General features: G+C 39.0%; 1 protein-coding gene across 1 annotated transcript in view; it reads left to right on the top strand.

Annotated features, from left to right (window-relative positions):
* The first annotated feature begins 8,671 nt into the window (after positions 1 to 8,671).
* Positions 8,672 to 19,002, top strand: part of cfi (complement factor I) — a 15,953-nt gene continuing 5,622 nt past the window's right edge. Inside the window, exons 1-8 of the mRNA XM_086272725.1 lie at positions 8,672 to 8,934; positions 13,215 to 13,411; positions 14,368 to 14,521; positions 16,935 to 16,998; positions 17,092 to 17,248; positions 17,394 to 17,590; positions 18,448 to 18,549; positions 18,635 to 18,757. Coding sequence (XP_086128851.1) covers positions 8,875 to 8,934; positions 13,215 to 13,411; positions 14,368 to 14,521; positions 16,935 to 16,998; positions 17,092 to 17,248; positions 17,394 to 17,590; positions 18,448 to 18,549; positions 18,635 to 18,757 — 1,054 coding nt within the window. The 5' untranslated portion in view covers positions 8,672 to 8,874. The remainder of the gene's footprint in view (positions 8,935 to 13,214; positions 13,412 to 14,367; positions 14,522 to 16,934; positions 16,999 to 17,091; positions 17,249 to 17,393; positions 17,591 to 18,447; positions 18,550 to 18,634; positions 18,758 to 19,002) is intronic.

Below are 19,002 nucleotides of genomic sequence, written 5' to 3'. Positions count from 1 at the left end.
TTTTTTTGCTAGTTGCCTTAAATTCACAAATAAAAAGCTTCTTCCTTCCTGTCATCGCCAATGATGCAGTAAAGACTGAAAATACACATCAACCAAAACATTTACATCTTTTTTGGGAACAGTAATAAATTTGTATTTTTAGTTGTACATTTTTATTCTAATGTCATAATTTGGTAACTATCTTCTGAAAAACTTCTGAGTTCTCTCATGAATATGAATGGTTCTGGAGATCCTTACTGTCCTCGGTTTGACTTGATTGCAAAATGTAGAGTCATTGTACATTAAAGTAAAACCAAAGACCAACAGACAGCTGGTGAATGTAACATCCACCTGACAAAAAGGATTCTAAGGTGAACATTAAAGTGAGTGAATATTAAACTCACAGCAGAAGTTACCGTGACACAAAAACAGTTTGAGACTCTCTCTGTGGTTTTCTCCATAATAATAAACATGATCCTCCATTTGGATCATATCATGGTTTTATATCAGAGACTCCATAATGGTTAATGTGATGTTGACCCATGAACCTTTCACGGAGTCAGAGTTTCTGTTTCACTCATGTTGAACTTGTGTTGGTGTGGACTGTGACTATGGGCCCTTTAAAGAAACAGTTCACATTTCAACAGTAACACAACATTACTAACAGAAGTTGGAGTCACATTACAAATCCTGTTTAGATGACATAAAGACAAAACTTCTCTTCATGGCGACATGTTTCATTATGTAAAGGCACTTCTTCAGTTTGAGGTATGTCACGACAGCAAATTCAAAAGTGTTAAATGTTTTGGTGTTAATAGTCTTCTTGCAAAAGTAGAGTTAATTTTACTCTAAGCAGAGTCACATTCTTTTAATGTAACTCTGAGGTGTAAAATGATAGGAGTTAAAATCGAGTGTTAAAAATGAGTGTTTCTCTGTCAAATCTGGAGGTGTTACAATGGAAACATTAACTCTTGACCTCTTAACTCTGAACTCCTAGAGGGGCTATGACACCAACAGAGTAAATTCACAGACTCCGCCCCCAGCACGGCTCCAATCGAAGCTGAAGTGAAGCCGTTTCAGAACATTTTGCTCTACATATTTGAGTTGTTTGCCGTGCTTGGTAAGTCATTTTTTCAAAGATTGTTTCAATTGTTATTATGAGCTTTTACTTCTGTGGCTCTTTGGAGTTGAGACGAAGCTGTGTGAAAGGCATTAGCCATGTTGCTCGCTGATAGCATAATATTCTGTTTTAGCTAGCTGAAAGGTATTGTTTGCGGGCAAATACCACAGCCTTGAAAAAAGCTTGCATGTGAATTTTCAGTCAAACTTTTGGTCAAATACACCTAAAACAATGTGTAGAATGTGAAATGTTGGTATAATGGTGCTGCTTGAAGCCTGAAAACGATCGCCCATAAAAAAACAAAACAAACCGAGCAAACAGCAGTAGCAGACGTCCTGACTGGGTTCTACGTTAGCATAGATCCCTCCAGAGTTTTGTGCACACGGTTTAGGTAAAAATGAAAAAGGTTGAGGTTTTACATTTAGTTCAGTATTACCTGTTGCCTGTGTCTTTGTCTTTTGGGAAAATACTTTACACAAGTAATGGCTCAAAGAGGATTCCTTTTTTTTACTGTGCTGCAATTGTTTACTGGATTATTTGTGCTATTAATTAGTGTCAACTAATTTTTATTCAATCTCCGCACAGGATATGCTTGTGAAGATGGAATATGGGGGAGAGCAGAAGTGCGTTGAAGTTCCACAAAGGGATGAATGAAGGACATGCATATTGTATTGAAGAAATAAGTGATGAGATGCTGTTATTTGCATTTACCATGTCAGACCTTTTGATAAACAAAATTCTAATGAAAGTGAGAACATGTAAACTGTTACATCTTTCAGAAAATGTTTTGAAATTGTGGTGCACAGTTCAGAATAAATGTTTTTCAAAAACCATTGCATCTTTTTAGTAAATGTTTATTTCCAAAAGAAATTTCTAGAAGGTCAGAACAGTAAAATTCCCGCTTTTTAGAATGAATTAGAAGATAACTCTTACGTAGTTAAACTAAAATACTCTTTGAGAGTTAATATATAAACTCTTAACACTAAGTGTTAAATTATCAACTCCAGACAGATTTGGTGTTTAACACTAAATCAGAGTTAACGTACCAACTCTCCAAAAAGAGTTAAATTAACACTCTCTGGTGTGGACCCATATAGACACTTTAATAGTGTTGAAATCAAGTCCGACAGTGTTAATTTGGACATGCTGGATTTGCTGTGTAGTCACGTGTAAGAGCAACAGTTTAAATGTCATTGGAGAAAGATCCAAGAGAAGACAACAACTGAGTGTACTTATGGTCAGGTCCAGTTATCAAAGCTTCTTAAGGTGGACAGTCTTGTTTGGCTGACAGGATTCATTGGTGCATGTGAGTAATGTTAAGACCACTTTCAGGCAGATGAAGCCATCCAATTGCTGGAGTCCATGTGACCATGCCAAGACAGCATCCCAACGCTCTGTGCCACAGTTTAGCTCCCATTGGAGGACTGAACAAATCCCACTGCTCATAAATTTTTAACCAGATCTCTTAGTCCTCTCATGAAATTACTCTCAGAGCTGATAGACAAAATATTTAGTGCAGTTTTGCATTGTCAAAGAAGTAAAGAACATACGTATGTTTCAGCCTTCCTCTCTGAAAACAGGCAATAGTGCAAATAACAGTTTAGCTGTAACTGAAACTTGACGCTCTGATCTGTTTCCTTCATTGTTTTCCTATTTGCTCCAAAAGACTAAAATAAATAAAGAAATAAAGGATGTGGGTTTAAAAAACTAATAAAACAATTGGTCTTTGGCTTTTTTGCTTCATCTCTTCCCCTCATAAACTGTTTGTTCTAAGTTTGTTGCTATCAGCTGTAGGGATGGGTATCGAAAACCGGTTCTTGTTGAGAACCGGTTCCCACTGTTTCAATTCCTTGGAATTGTTTGACATTTTTGCAAACGATTCCCTTATCGATTCCAGTCGCCCCGAATGACGTCACCACGTTGCGGAGCGTCATTTACCTGGCAAGAAACACGGCGCGTAAGCGGCTCAAATGCTCAAAAGTTTACGAGAACGGATGACAACAGGGCAACTTGCAATACTTGCAAAGTAGATACTTCATTTAAGGGAGGAAACACTACGAATATGCAAAAGCATTTGCTCACAAAACACGCGATGACCTTAAATGAATGTCATGTTTTTAATTCCGCTCCGGACTCGTGAATCTCAACCCAGCAGCAGCGGTAACGTTTGCACGTCCTCTCCCGTTAATGCGGCAGGTAAATAATCAACTAACAGTGCATATTATGTTAGCGCGATCTGCCTTATTACAAAACCTGCCATTACTGTGCATTTAGGTGACCATGATGAGACAGACAGACAGAGTCTGGCTCAGATGCTGGCAGTTCTCACTGCAGTCTACCGGTAGCGTCTCCTTTCAGGCCAGGATAGACAAATGTCACCGAGCAGTGACTAAGTTTGTGGTAAAAGGCTTGAACCAGTGTTGCCAACTCCTCAGTAAGGAAAATCGCTATTGGTTGTCCTAGAAGTCGCTAGAAGTCGCTAAATGACGTCATCGCCTAATTTGCATAATTGGTCATGCTAATCTAATTGTAACCTACGTTGTTGGAGAGAGAAATAACATCGTGGAAGAGACAAAGTGAGTAAAAAACGTCCTAAATGCATTTAGAGTTTATTTAGAACTACAAATTAAATTTCTTTTAGCAATTATTGTTTTTTTTAATGTCACAATTCCAACCCTGCTCCTTTACCCGGGCTTGGACCGGCAAAAGTGACCTGAAATAGGCGCTCTGGTGGAGTTACTTTGTGTGTGTGTTTATAAGTAGTTTTAAACCTTGTGATCCACAAAACAGCATAAGAGTAAAAGAGTAAAAGAAGAACTGACTGCGTTACAGCACCCACTGCTTGTTGAGAGTAAAAGCAATACGCGCTTTCACGTCTTTTTTTAGCGACTTTTTTTTCTAAAAAAAGTCGCTAAGGGGTCTGAAAACTCGCTAAATATAGCGACAAAGTCGCTAAGTTGGCAACACTGGCTTGAACCCATTTGCCACAGCAGATGCCCCCAATTTTAGGTAAGTGAATGTGTTTAATTGTAGGCAGGGACATTACTGGATATTCTTGTGTAATTGCTACTGAATAATTTATGTTATACTTTGTTATTGCTACAGAAGAATATTTATTTTATTATTTTACATTTACAATTTTTTTTCCTGGGGACCCTGTGACACCCCATTGAAGAGCCGTAGGCTGGATCTCTTAAGATCTCACTGTTGGGTTTGTAAGGCCATGTTACTCCTCAATTTCTATCTTGTTCAAAGAGAAGATATAAAACAAAGTTCTAAGCTAATCGAACTTAGTGTTCTCCTTTTTTAAAAAGAATCGATAAAGAATCGAATCGTTAAACAGAATCGAAAATGGAATCGGAATCGTGAAAACCTTATCAATACCCATCCCTAATCAGCTGTTTCCAGGTCCAAATTCTCCTTCTTCTCTAAAAGCCTCATTTATAAAAGTAGTGACTGACTCAATTTAGTTTTTAGGCTTTTCCATTAGATCAGATCCTTTTTCAGTACCTACTCTGCTGGGGTTCCAAGAAAGCTGAGGCCATCCTAAAATGTGATGCCAACAGACTGTCATCTATAACTAAACATCTAATGTTACCCAGCTGCAGTTGAGTGGTGGAAATGCTCTGAAATTCATAGTTCAGAGGCAGAATCTTTGATTTTCTCCAGTTAATGGAGTAGTCTGATATGGATGACACATAGCAGAAAACGGCTTCCAGCTCTTGATTGGCCCATTTTGCCAGGCCGTTAGTCTGTGGGTGAAAACCAGAGGAAGTAAGTGACTTGGCAGTCTCTAGTGCAGAAGGAAGCTTAGGTGAAGCCACAAAGTGGAACACCTTAGCAGAGATGGGCAGTAATGCTACTGTAATCTGATTACTTTTTTCAAGTAACTTGACCAACACTGCACCTTAGTGAAACAGTCAATTAAAGTGAGGATGTGGGTGTTACCAGAAGAGGGCGGCAGACCCGTGACGAAGTCCAACACGATATGTGACCAGGGCTGCTTAGGAGTAGGAAGTGGTCAGAGCATGTCAGTAGGAGGAGTGTTTGACACCTTTTCTATGTCCCAATTCAGGGACAAAATAAACTTACAAAACGGGAATGGAGTTGTATGAACTTCAAATATCTGCTTGATTTATCGAGACATCACATATTTGCAAAAGTGCTCCAAAGTTTTCAGAAACGTCTGTTACCCAGCAGCTCGATAGCTGACCAGGAGATCAAGGCTCAGTAGAGCCGGCGAGAACAGCGAACTCCCGGCACATCGTTTTCAGACCCCGTGCGGTCTTTCACTACTCAGGTTAAACATGATATATAAGTCACTTAGATGACTTAAAATGGTTATTGTTTGGCTTTTTTCAGTGTTTTATTTGCTCCTGAGTAAATTGGTTTGGCTGAGATTAAAGTTATAGTTTTCACACAGCTGAAAATATTTCAAACAGAAATCTGATTAAACAGAAGTGTGAGATGACCGAGACTTTACTCCAGTGTCCTGTTATATATTTTAGCGAGCGAGGAGCAGAAGGCTGAGTTTATTATAACTACACCGAGACAGCTGGTGACACAAATCTTTTGGCCCAGTTCACAAGCCTCACACTTCCGACCGTCTCAGTCGTCAGAGGACCCGGCCCACGCAGACCGCGAAGACTGGGTCCTCTGAAAGATGCAGCCTGTGAACTTACAAAGTCTGGACTAGTGAGAACAAGAGTACAGACTCGGGTACTTGAGAATTGAGAAGCATCTTTAATCTCTGGGAATCATACAAAAACATCTAATATTGAAGTTCTTGTACAACTTTTTTTTAGAAAGTTTAAACTATCTGACAATAAGCATCTTTAAACTAAAGAAATTACCATGTCAAGGACTGTATCATGAAATCACTCAGTTTCAACATGCAGTACAGACCACTAAGGACACAGCATTAGTATGTAGTAATAATATTATTGGCTAATTGGACAAGATCTACCTGTGACGACCCACTGCACCCTGCCTTCCTCTTGGCTCATGTGTGTCTTGTTTGCAGGCATTGGAGAGGCGGAGTTCCCGTTTACAATCAGTGACACTGGCAACACCTGGGCCAGTGTGCCAGGACTCTATATAAAAAGCCTTTAGGGCATAGTTTTGGTTGGCTCTGAGACACCAGGTTGGACTTTGGCTGTGTTCGGTTTTGTTTTTGCTTTTGACACTATTACATGCATCATCTTCACTCATCCATTCCTTCACACACCACTGTTTGTTTTTGACAGTAGGTGTTTTTCTGTTTTATTTGTTTAAAAGAATAAAGCAGCTTGGAATACATTCCTAACCATGTCTGTTTTTTTGTTTGTTTGTTTTTTGTTTTGTTTTGTTTTTTGTCATGACCGTATGGCCTGGTTCGTGACACTGCCTTTGTCTAATTGATGAGGAATAATAAATATCCATAAGAGAAAAAGCTGGTATTTCAAAATAAACTGCTTATTTCCTTCCATTTTAGAAACTGCAATGTTTAAAGGTTTAACTGCAACATCTCTTGAAAAACAAGGCAACCAAAAAACCCCAAAGCCCTTTGACTGCATTTATGTGTCAAAAATTAAGAAGAAATGTCTGTGTGCTTTAAGGGACACTACCCTTTCAAACAATATATGCCAAGCAAGTAATCTAAATATAGCATAAAGATATATGTGATATGATAACTGGCCAACATGTGATGCCAGTTATGCCTGTAACAGGTTTATACTGGGAAACCTCCAGACGGTGCTGCAGAAAGACTGTATAGACAATATAAATGATTTCAAAACAAATGTTCTTGGTAAATTTGACCCTTTTATTTGATTATTTTTTAGAGTCAAAATAATCCAGAAATGATCTTTTTTAGAGTATTATTAGAGTTATTAATCAGTAATGAGGCATAAAGGTCATAATTAACAAACAGTGGTTTTAAAAACGTGTAATATTCACAAGAACTTAAGTTGATCAAAACTCTGACACAGGAAATTTGTTAGAAAACAACAAAATAGATCTATTATTATACTTTATATAATACGTGTTCATGGGACTGCCGTTTGTGACTGGGAAAACAAAATTGTGTAACATTAAATGAACACACCATTATGGTTTAAGCCACACACTGTAACAGATGTGGAAGAAATTTACATCAGCCTTGGAGACAACTTGAAACAACAGGTCATCAGCGTTTTTATCAAGTGTCAGTGAGGATGTGTGACTTAGATAGATTTTGAACCCCAGTAACATATCCAGAGTTTACCGTTAAGTAGTCAGTGGGAGCCAAGCTGAAGCCTCAGTCGGCCTTTCTGTTAAAGCACGCTGTGTTTCTGAAATGCTCTTTTATTGATTCATCATTGAATATTAACTTGTTTGTACTTTCATCTGTTAGTTTGTCATCCTCTTCTGCAGGATTTCCCGTCAGGTCAAGCCTTTTTCACCTTTTCAACAAATACAGTTTGACTTTGCAAAGCAGAAAAATGACACGTGACACAAAAAGTGTAAAACTGTTGACTTTAAAGAAAAAATTTTCCTACAATGTTAAGGTTAACTGATGACTATAGAATGAAAACTGTGGGCAGATCACCAGCTGTGGAGGAATAGTTGCTCCACAATGTTGTTGTGGATCAACAAGTGAGGCTCTCCACTCTAGATCAAAACGTATATTTATTCATGTATTTATGTATGTATGTAAGTATTTATTTATTTATTGATATCAGTCATTCAATAGTACTAAAATGTATGCAAAGTGTATGGCAGCATGTATCTCACCGCCAAGCCAATCATTTCAAAATTTGAACAGTGTGGGACGAGTGCACTAGTTACATGGCATATTTCATTATATCTAAACTTAGCACAAAAGATAAAAACAATTATTAGCATAGCTTTTAGAATTTAATTTTGCTTCATTTAAATGATCCTAGAACGTCTTGCTGCTTACAGGACTTTATAGGCAATCCTCCTGTGCTTGTTTTTAAAGCTGCCATTCAAATGCATGGACAGAGAACATGGGCATGAAAAAATTCACATACATATAGAAGCACACTTTTTTCAGATTTTTTAAAAATCTCAAAATTTAAACATTTTTCTTCATTATATTTCTGCTACACATCCTTTAAAAACCAGCTTCATTAACAGCTCCTCTCACAGCAACCCAAATTCAGAGTGTTGTTAATCTATCTTAAACTATGTTAAGCCAAGAAAAACATGCGTTTAATTCTACTGTTGTAATAATTTGGCACAGTCATGGTAAACGGTCTGCCAAGCAACACACACCACAAATCTCTGAATAAATCTCTGCTATTATTTCAATTTGTCCTTGTTAACCTTATTGGCATTACTGCACATCGTTGTTTGGTTCATCACGAGGTTAAGTTACAGCCTAATCTGTCCAGATTAAAAAGCAACATCTTCCTGAAATTCTTACTTCTCATCATGTAAGTTGGTAACTTAGTTATAACACCCTCCAAACACATATTTGTTTTGATTGCTAAAATCTGGGTTCTCTGCAGATGCCCTTCAACAACCCCTCCCCCCTGCTCTTCATCATCAGCTGGATCAATCATTTTGTGTACTTATGTGTCCACACAGACAAGCTGATGATTGATTGGGGACGACATCAGTGGGCAGAAGAGACCCGTTGCTCCCTAACAGAGAGAATAACTCTCTGTAGCTGCAACTTATTTCGAGAGATTTATGCCTTACAAATTGCCCGTTTAAACATTTCTGAGGGACCAAAACTGTAAAGACGAGAGCAATTTTACAGTTTCATTGTTATCATTACATTTGCCAGGATGAGATCTGCCAGAGTTTCTGTTTCCTTGCTACTTCTTGTCTTCATTAACTTTGAAATGGTGAGTTAGCCTCTCTTTTATCAGTTTTGTTGATCTGTTGATCAGAGTTGCACTGCATGGCTAATGAGGCCAGTATTCAGTACTGTGTTGTCTAATAACTGTAACTGAGATTTAGCAAATTTACAGAATTTACAGTTGCTATACTTTTACTTCTGTTTTAAATGGGCTATTATAAAAACTGTTGAACAGTTTTGTAAAATCACTTAGATCTGAATGCAAATTTATAAAAATAACATTTGAGGTTGGGCTTTGGGGGAATTGGAGGCTTCACTGTGGCAAATGTAATCAGTCAGCGTGACTGAGTTTGAAAAACCTGGACTGAATCAAACAGGCACCTCAAGCATCCCGAGTACTATTAATCATATGCTCATATATGATTTATTTACCTTAATCACCAACAGTATCCAGATGTTCTAGACCCAAAAAGTGCTCAAATTTGGTTGAAACCATGGAGTGATCAGGTAGCCTGGTTAGCGAGTTGTTGTTTTGACCTTCTGCCCACCTGAAGCAACATACTTCCACCAATGCAGCTGCGTGTGTTGCTTTAAAAAGCTGCAAAATATGTTTAAGCCTTATAACAGAGGTCACAGGCTAGTATTTCCAATAGATGTAAATAAATAAAGTGATTTAATGTCAAATGTGACAAAAATTACATAACTAAATTGCATATCTTCTGTAATTTAGCAATTATTTTTATTAATACCAAACAGACAGTTTAATGAACTTTACACCTAATATATGGAGTCTTACGTGGGATTAATGAAATTCCTATTATAAGTAGGCTACTTTAGCTTTAAAAACTGTAAATAACATAAAATAAAATAAAACAAACAAATAAAATAACAAAGAATAAAAAAAATGAATAAACCATTTTTCTATGAATTTGGACTAAAATCCAGTTCCAGACTAAGCATTAAGCAAAAAAATCTGTTTGCATACTGTTAAATTGATCCAGTTTCCATCCTGTTCTTGGTGAAGTCTACACAAAGCTTTCATCAAATTAAAAGGTTAAGTGGTAGATAGGCCATAGGGAGCTACTGGTGATTAACAGGAGAGCGAAACGTTTGCCATCTTTACTGATTTCTACTCTCAGGTCCAGTAAAAGCTGACTGTTATCAGTGAAACGACCTCAGAAATATGGATAAGACTTCAGGTTTGGAAAGGTTGTGTGTGTTTAAGGGGCCAAACCAAATGAACCTTTATTGGCAGTCATCCAGTAGCAGCATAAACAAACAACATAAAGGGGGTTATAGTCCACAAAAGAAGGGCATGGATTAGTTACTGTGGGTTGTAGTGCGGGAGAAAACATTGAGATTAGGATAAAAAGTCTTATCCCCAGAATTATTGTCCAGGACAGACCTGCTGGCCCCACCCCACAGGTCACTCAACCCCAGTGACTATCTTTGCAAGTTGCCAACCCCTCTGGAGATCCATTTTTATTTTGGGGGTTTTGCCCAGTCCTGCCTGAGCCCCAGGGAAGGGTTTCAGTTGCCTGCTTGTGAACAGGGTTATCTAGCTACAAATTTTGTGTCACTGTGGGTTTTTTAAAAAAACAAAACAAAAAAACAAAACAAAACACTTAAACATGCAGTCATGAGGCTGGAGCAGTCAGGGAACCACTAACCTTCCAATTAGTGAATGACCTGCTCTTTCCCTGAGCTACAGCCACCCCAAACAAGGAGAATGAGGAGTACAACCTGCATCTCTACATCATGACGTTGAGGCGGTCAGGCATCTGATCGGGATGCCTCCCTCCCTTGGCAGGTTTTCCAGGCGCACAAAACTGGAGGGAGTCCTCACTGGGTGGCTGTCTCTCTGGAGTTAGAGCAGGTCATCTACTAACCAAGGCTGGTTGTTCGATCCCTGCCTGCTCCAGTCTCCTTTTGCAAGATACTGAACCCCCAAACTGCCTTCCAAAGTGTTCATCAGATTGCAAATCTGTGTGATTATCTTGAACAAGTGCAAGATAATAGATGAATTAATGGATTTGTAGTAGGTTTTCCATACATTCATAACATTTACACTCAAAGTACAACAAATGAAGACCCTCACTGAAATAAGGTTATGACCAAAGACAAAGTTTAATCCATCTTTGAAAAACTGACTCTTCATTATTTAGTGATGTAGCCAAGAAAACTTTAGGGACAATGTTGATGACTAACCAGTATTAAATACCAATAGAACCATCACAAGTTTAAGACCAGCAAACCAGTTGGGGGGCACCAATCTACACTTTTGAGGGTAGGGTAGTTTGACTGGAATATACTGAGAGGAGACCCAGCTTTTCAGTGATATTTCCAACCTTGGAAAATTTGGAGCATTATAAAGGTCATAAAGGTAAAATACAGGGTCTATAAAAAGAATCACCTGATTCCAAAGAGTTTTAACTTCACAGCCGTTCACCACTCATTGAAAAACGTACTTTTAGAAAAAGAAGTTTTGTGAGTTTCATGTAGTTGTCACAGTCTGGCTGAGGCAGACTGATTCTAAAAAGGGACTGAAATGCAGAACAAAACAGAATGTGAAATGTGACATGGATTAACAAAAAACAAGCTGTTTATTAAGGCTGGCAAAGAAGTACAAAACAAAAGGAAAAGGCGAAACTAAACAATAACCTAAACTGGGTGAACTAAGATTAAAGCATGAAAAAACCTTGAACATGGGACCTGGCATGGAGACATGGAAAAAAAAAACCATGACGTGAACATAGCAGACAACCTGACTATGGCTGTATCCCAATTCAGGGTCTGCAGCCTTAAAGTACGCAGCCTCAACAATCCTCAAGGCCGCGTACTTAAAGACCGCTAAGGCCGCAAGTGCGAGGCTTGTGAAATGGGACGGTCTAGCCTCCGTTGCGCTGCCCAGGTTGCCTAGCAACCATGATACTAACAGCTGGAAACGTGTCATACAGCTTTGTTTGACAGACATGAAGGAGAAAATCTTTTGTTCATTTGTTTGTTTGTTTCTACATGAGCTTTGATCATTCTCTGTAAGATTAAGCTCAGCTATTGAACGGCGAATATTTTAAAGTAAAGGCTTTAAAACCAAGTTAGTACAAACGTCACTAATGTCACATGACTTTGCCGACATGTTGCCAACAGTAATGTTTAATGTTCTTCGTTATTAAACATTTGCACATAAATAAGTGACATCATATTCAGTACTTACTTAAAGTTTACTCTTCGGGCGACCCTCGTCCACCATTTTTTTCGGCAAAATTATCCACACCCATCGCTGATAAGTTTGTAGCTTGAACCCATCCGCTGGAACGTTGAAGACAATATAATTACACTGCAAAGCAAGACACAAGTAGGCAAGCTTCTTCATGTTTCTCGTGCACGGGAGAGAACCGGACAGGCACCGTTCCTTCGCTTGACCCCAGTTGCTCTCGTCCGTTCTCCCGTACCACTGTTCTTTTATTGAGGTTACATGAATATGCATAAGTTCATTAACATATGACGTCTACATACACACAAAGAGTACCTTGCCTGTGTGTGTGTGTGTGTGTGTGTGTGTGTACTGCTGATCAAAGGGTCAAACATCCTTGGTCAGGAAGAGGGTAGCCTCCCCCTCACCCTAGATGGTTCATCCTAGATAACACGGTGAGGAAGTCCTGCAGTTCATCTAAACAAAGAGCACTTAGACTAGAACAGACGCAACTACGTTAATCCTACCATAAAACAATAAGACACGGTATGACCTCTCATGCTCCCAAAGTGCTGTCTAATACACACAAAGTTTGCAGACTATCAAGGATCAAAACCTCTACCAATCTACAACTAATTACAAAACTCTAAGCATATAGAAGTAAATATTTCTAAGCATAAATGACAATCAACAATACAAACCTAACAATCGCCGCGCTATGCATTCTGGGATATGTTGGGTCACAAAGTCTACAGGGAAGAAGTAAAACTGAACACACTGACAACAGACTGGGACTATCAAAATAAAACGGGAAACAAATCACAAATACACAGACCTTACACTAAGAGGCAGACCGAAAGAATATAACACATGGAACTCAAACTATACTAAACATGAGACACCACCGAAAAACTAATCCCTCACCAAAAACATGACTTATTTATAATCATGATCAAAGCACCAGAGAATAAGAAAATAATCCATAATGCAAAAATAAACCAAAACATAAGAAATTCAAAAAGCTGGGTCGAAACGACCCAGAACCGTGACAATTGAAATTTTTTATCACCCAGTGTTGCTTTGGGTAGATACTACCACAGTATAACTATACTATGGGTTTTTTGCTTTACCAGGTAAAACCATCAGACAAAAGTGACCGAGCACACGTAGATGATCAGCCCCATGTGACTGAGCAGATCGAGCAGACTGAGCAGACGGATCAGAAAATCCAGATACCAAACTTACCAACCCCATTTCCCACCCTACTGGCTACTACCAAAGCCCCAGAGACACCTGAGAGCAATGAGTATCTGGAATCATTTCAATGTTGGTATGTGGACTTGTGTGCTTAAGTGATTTAATTTCACCTTGGTTGGAGTTATCTTTTGCGGCTCACCTGCAGTGCTTTCCTCTCTTGATTTTTTAAGGCAAATGTGACCATAAACAAATGAAGACAAAGGAATAATCCAATTTAAACAGCTGTGCTGTAGAAGATTTGTTCTGTAGACTGAAAACATATTTATTCCTCCTGTAAAAGTTGAACATTTTAACATGGGCTGACTCCCTTTTGGAGCTTAAAGTGGACTTAAAGTGGAATTAACCTCCTAGGACCTGCGTCCACATATGTGGACATCACATTTTGGGTTATTTAGACTAAAATACTCAATTTTGCTCTACAAGGGCCTGATATCCACTTACGAGGACATTATACTGCTACTGTTCTATCACAATTTTAAACGAATATCCTCATATTTTTCTTAAAAACAAAAGTAAGGTAAAAAAAAAAAATCTGGTAATTCTTTGTTTTTACATTCATCAGGCCCCAATCCGCCCAAATATCAAAGAGGAATTAAAAATGCTGTGGAAGAGTTCAGGTCTTAGGAGGTTAAAGTGGAATTAAATTTTTTCCAGTGATTGCAGATGGGGCACTTGGTTTTACTGTAGCTACTTATTCCTAGGACAAGCCATTTTTATTTTAAATGTTAATGTTAATTTTTCAGCCCTGGAGATTGTGAGATTATTTATTTCTTCCTGATATTCTGTGTGTGTGTGTGTGTGTGTGTGTGTGTGTGTGTGTGTGTGTGTGTGTGTGTGTGAGTGACGTTTGAATGCTCTTGATAGAAAGATAAGCAAAATAAAAGTGACATGAAGGAAACACAAAAGGTTATTCTGTTATTCCATTCAAAATGTGATTATTGTGTGACTGCAAATCACACAATAATCACATTTTTGCATGATTATTGTGTGATTTGCAGTCTGCCTGATCTGTTGGTCTACATTTATTAGGAAGACTCGTGCATCATGTGATGTGGCTTTTTGCCTTCCATGGGAGCGTTGCGTTGAAGGAAAGTGCACATGTAAACCTCCTTATCTGTGCCCTGTTGAGAATGTGAACCCAGTTTGTGGCCATGACAACAGGAACTACCGATCCTACTGCCAGGTAACTCATTATAGTCCAAGGTATGACTGCTATATCTTCAGTCAGGAACCAGTCAGGAACTAAACTAGCAGACACTGATATTAGACAAGAAGGCCTGGTTGTTAGTCCCCGCTCTAAATCATCCCTAAGGTCTTCTATCAGGTTGAGGTCAGGAATCTGTGCATACCAGTAAACCATACCGGTAATGGAAACCCATTTGATGAAGCTCTCCATGTTCCTGAGCTGGTCTGAAGGCCAAATGATGGTTGGAGGTCTGTAGCTAATGAATCAGCAGAGAATTTGCACACTATGCATCCACTGACCCAGCTTTGTGATTTTACAGGACCCAGCATTTTGAGTTGCTCTCTTCCACTTTGTTATAATACCACTAACAGGTGACTGTGGATCATCAGGTGACCAATCTTTCACAAATGTTTTGTAGAAGCAGTCTGCATGCCTAGGTGCTTAATTTTATACACTGGTGGCCACCTGAATTCCATGATTTGGATGGGTGAGTGGATACTTGGCAATACAGTGTACATGCAGTGAGACAAAAACTGGTTCATCCCAAAGACAAAACTCCTAAACACAAACTTAACAATGTACTGTATGGCATACAGCGAGGAATGCCCAGACCTCTACATCGGAGAGACCAAACAGCCACTTCTTAAATACATGGCACAACATAGAAGAGCCACCTCCACGGGGCAAGACTCAGCAGTCCATCTGCATATAAAGGACAAAGGACACTCTTTCGGAGATGCTAATGTTCACATTTTGGACAGAGAGGACAGATGGTTTGAAAGAGGAGTGAAAGAAGCCATCTATGTCCACTGTGAGCGACCATCTTTGAACAGAGGCGGGGGTTTACGACACCAACTGTCTGCCATCTATAATCCAGTTTTGAGATCCTTTCCCAGACGCCTTAACGCCCACTCACATCCTGGGCCATCTGACCTCACGAAATCACATGATAAGGTGGGGCCAGGTTTCACAATGAGCTCACCCAAAACCCTGGCTGATTGTGACCCACACCCATTTTCACACCTTGGCTCATGTGATTAGACAGACGATCAATAGGGATCCATGACCGTCGTGGGGACACACCCATAGGGCTTAAAATCTGTGGCTCTTCACCAGGGCTGGACTGGGACAAAAAATCGGCCCGGGCATTTTGACTGGTGACCGGCCCACCAGGTATTACAGGAAAAACCATAAAGCCTTTGAATGAAAACAAACGCTGTTGTCACAGTGATGTACACTGTCTTGTTGGTGTATATGTATCAGTCTAATAAACTTAAACCTACACCATCCTCCCTATTCTGGTATTTTAAACAGTACCTGAAAGTAGACTGCTTGGTTGAGTTAACCTCCTGAACTATCTACAGCACATGGTGAAAACCTGAAATTAAGACAGAGAAGACTAGAGGTGAGACATGATCATTACTGATTACTGATGACAGATTTAGATATATTTTCATAAAGCATTCATTTACCACATCAATAAACAGCATGGCAGGGCAAAATATTTTTTCTAACATGGCAACCTTTAAAAAGTGAAAGGAGAAAGGACAAAATGTTCCTTTTCACCTCAATACGAGACGACTCCGTTTTTTACGGGACAGTTGGAAACTCTAATAACTAACCTTACAAATAAAATAAGATAAAACAAGTTAACATCATAGCACCCGCCCAGCAGTATATAAACTCCGTCATGCTAGCTAGCACGCAGTACGAGTTATTGTAACTGACTGTAAAAAGTCAGCATAACGAAAATAAACTCCACCTAAACTTGGTTTATATCTGACCCAGATAGACTGCAGGTCATAACTTCTTACCTGAAGTTCAGTTCACCACCTCGGGTCTCTGCTCCTCCTGCCTTTCCGTCATCCACCTGCCAGCGTGTTGTATCTGCTGGCCTCCACCACTTGCTAATGTTACTGAATCTGTGGAAGCTCTGCAATAGCCACCACCAAACAACTGAGTTATTTTACACATCTCCCTTCATCTGGCCAATCCACCACTTTTCAGTGTTTATACCGTTACGGAAAAAAAACGAAAAACCACCATCGGGCATACCGGGCAAATGCCTGGTATGCCCGATGGCCAGTCCAGCTATGCTCTTCACCAATTGCTCTTAGAACTGAAGAAGCTTCTCGTATGAGCAGTGAAACGTCTTCAAGAAACTCTAAGAAGTCCAGACGCTTTTCCTTCCAAGCTCTTTAGACTACAATGACCTGGATGACTGAGAACCTTCACAGACATGCATTTTGTTTTTAAGATTTCCTAAGATTTCCTAGCTAAAAATCAAAATTAATCCTGACCTAACCAAGACACAGTTGATCTTCTGTATGTTACAAGTTTACAGAACATTAGATTATATTGCACATTTAGGTGCCACTATTTTTAAATTTCTATTTAATCTCTTTTCCAGGTGATGGCGCTCTCATGCCGGACCAGGAAATCCCACATGTCCCACTTTGGGGATGACTGTGATGGTTCGCTCTTTCTGATGCATTCAAAGCTTTGTGATTCTTTCTGAGATTCCTACAAATTGTTTATGTTACTTTAACCTCTTTTTCTCACAACAGTAAATGGTCCAAAGTTCAGAACTTCAATAGATGAGGAAACCGGATTAGTCAAGTTGTTTGTTCCTGACAGCAATGGTGGGGAGGAATTACTGGTGTGTAAGAAGATGTGGAACATGGCTGCTGCTAATGTGGCTTGCAAGGAACAGAAGAAACCACTGTGAGAGAAATTACACAAACTAAGAATATTAAAGCATGAACATATAGGATAAATATACATGTTTATCATCTGCTAGTCAATCAAAATTTAATTCAGCAAATAACCACAGTATTAGAGTCAGACACTTCTAACATTGTGTGTACAGGGGTGCAGCATCCAAAAACACAGTGGATTACAACACCTTGACAGCTTCCACACATCTTCCACACAGATGTGTTAGTGTCTACTGCCAAGGTTATGAAACGTCCTTAGCTGAGTGTGTTATCTATGACAAAGTGGAGGTTACAAAAGGATCGTTAGTTGCTACTGCAACCTGTTACCAGGAATCAACAGCACCAACAGGTCAGTATGTGGTAATTCTACTGTATTCTTGTCTGTGGTTAGAAAACAATGTACTCCTACAAATTTGTAATTGGTAAATTTAAACTGTAAGAAGGTTTTCAGGGTGCTCTTAAGCTACTTGTACTTATCATAAATGCATTTAGAAATAACTTAAAATTGTTCCGAATCAACACTATTAAGAGAATGTGTATGAATTAATGTCTAAAAGTAAAAGTTTATCAGACCGTTATGCCTTCTGCCTGCCTTCGGTGTTAGGTGCTTCGGACTGGTTCAAATATAAGGAGACCACAGAGCTGACCTAACACATTTTGCAGATATAACACCTCTCTTGGAAACCTTTCAGTGTCCCCCACCAGAATAGCTCGAAAAGGTGCCTGGGAAGAGGGACGTTTGGGTGTCTATGTATAGACTATGCCCTTGCAACCTGGACCTAGACAAGTAGCAGACGATGAATGGATTGTTGGAAAATTCAGTGGAACTTCTAGAATAAACTAATTAACTGAAATAAAAAAAAAAACTCACCTCAAACGTCGTTAGTCCTCTGCAAGTGCAACTGCACTCAGCAGGGACTTCTTGTTGGGTATAAATTTGGATCTTAGACATTTATTTGAGCTTTCTCAAAAAAATTTAGTTGCTAAATAAACATTTCTGTATTCACAATCTAAACTGTCAACCCATCTTTCAGCTTCTGAAACCCAACATGAACATTTTTATCATCATCAGGCTCACATGACTCCCTGAATTTGAAAATTTGGAGACAGTGATGCTCAGTCTTCATTAAAAATTTTTTTTCTTCAACAGAATCTAATATTTTCTCATCTAGTCTAAAAGAAGTTTGTCTCTTCTGTCTGTTTTAGACCATCCCTTCACCTGTGTGAATGGAAAGCGTGTGGCTCAATACCAGACGTGTAACGGAATTGATGATTGTGGTGACCAAAGTGATGAGATGTGCTGCAAAAGTAAAACTACACAAACACAATCAGAAATTATCTTACCTTAGCTTTGTGCCCCAAGTTTTACAATGTGAATCATTGTTTTTATCAGAGTGCAGAAAAAATGCTTTCCACTGTAAAACGGGAGTGTGTATTCATAAAGAAGCACTCGCTGATGGCAAGATCGACTGCCTGGATGGCGAGGATGAATCAAACAAATTTAAGTCAAAGCAAAGTAAGGCACAACATATCTTTGCTTCCACACAGTTTTAGAAAAACAGATGTTTGCTCTTAGAAAGTTGTTTTGTTTTGTTTTGTTGCAATTTAGTTTCTTCCACTTGTAAAACTGGTTTCACTTGGGTTCCTGATCTACCCAAACTTTGGCAATTACATAAAGGCTAGTTACATCTTGGAACAAAATTGGTCCAAGAACAGTATACCAGCAGAAATTCCTACTATAACTTACTGCTACTTACACAG

The sequence above is a fragment of the Aulonocara sp. 'chitande type north' Nkhata Bay genome, linkage group LG3 (assembly GCF_057382095.1).
Source record: "Aulonocara sp. 'chitande type north' Nkhata Bay isolate Kocher_YH1m ecotype deep benthic linkage group LG3, A_spYH_male_GT1.1, whole genome shotgun sequence".
NCBI lineage: Eukaryota > Metazoa > Chordata > Actinopteri > Cichliformes > Cichlidae > Aulonocara > Aulonocara sp. 'chitande type north' Nkhata Bay.
The sequence above is the reverse complement of the archived record's forward strand: the minus strand, read 5'-3'. Positions and strand labels throughout refer to the sequence as shown.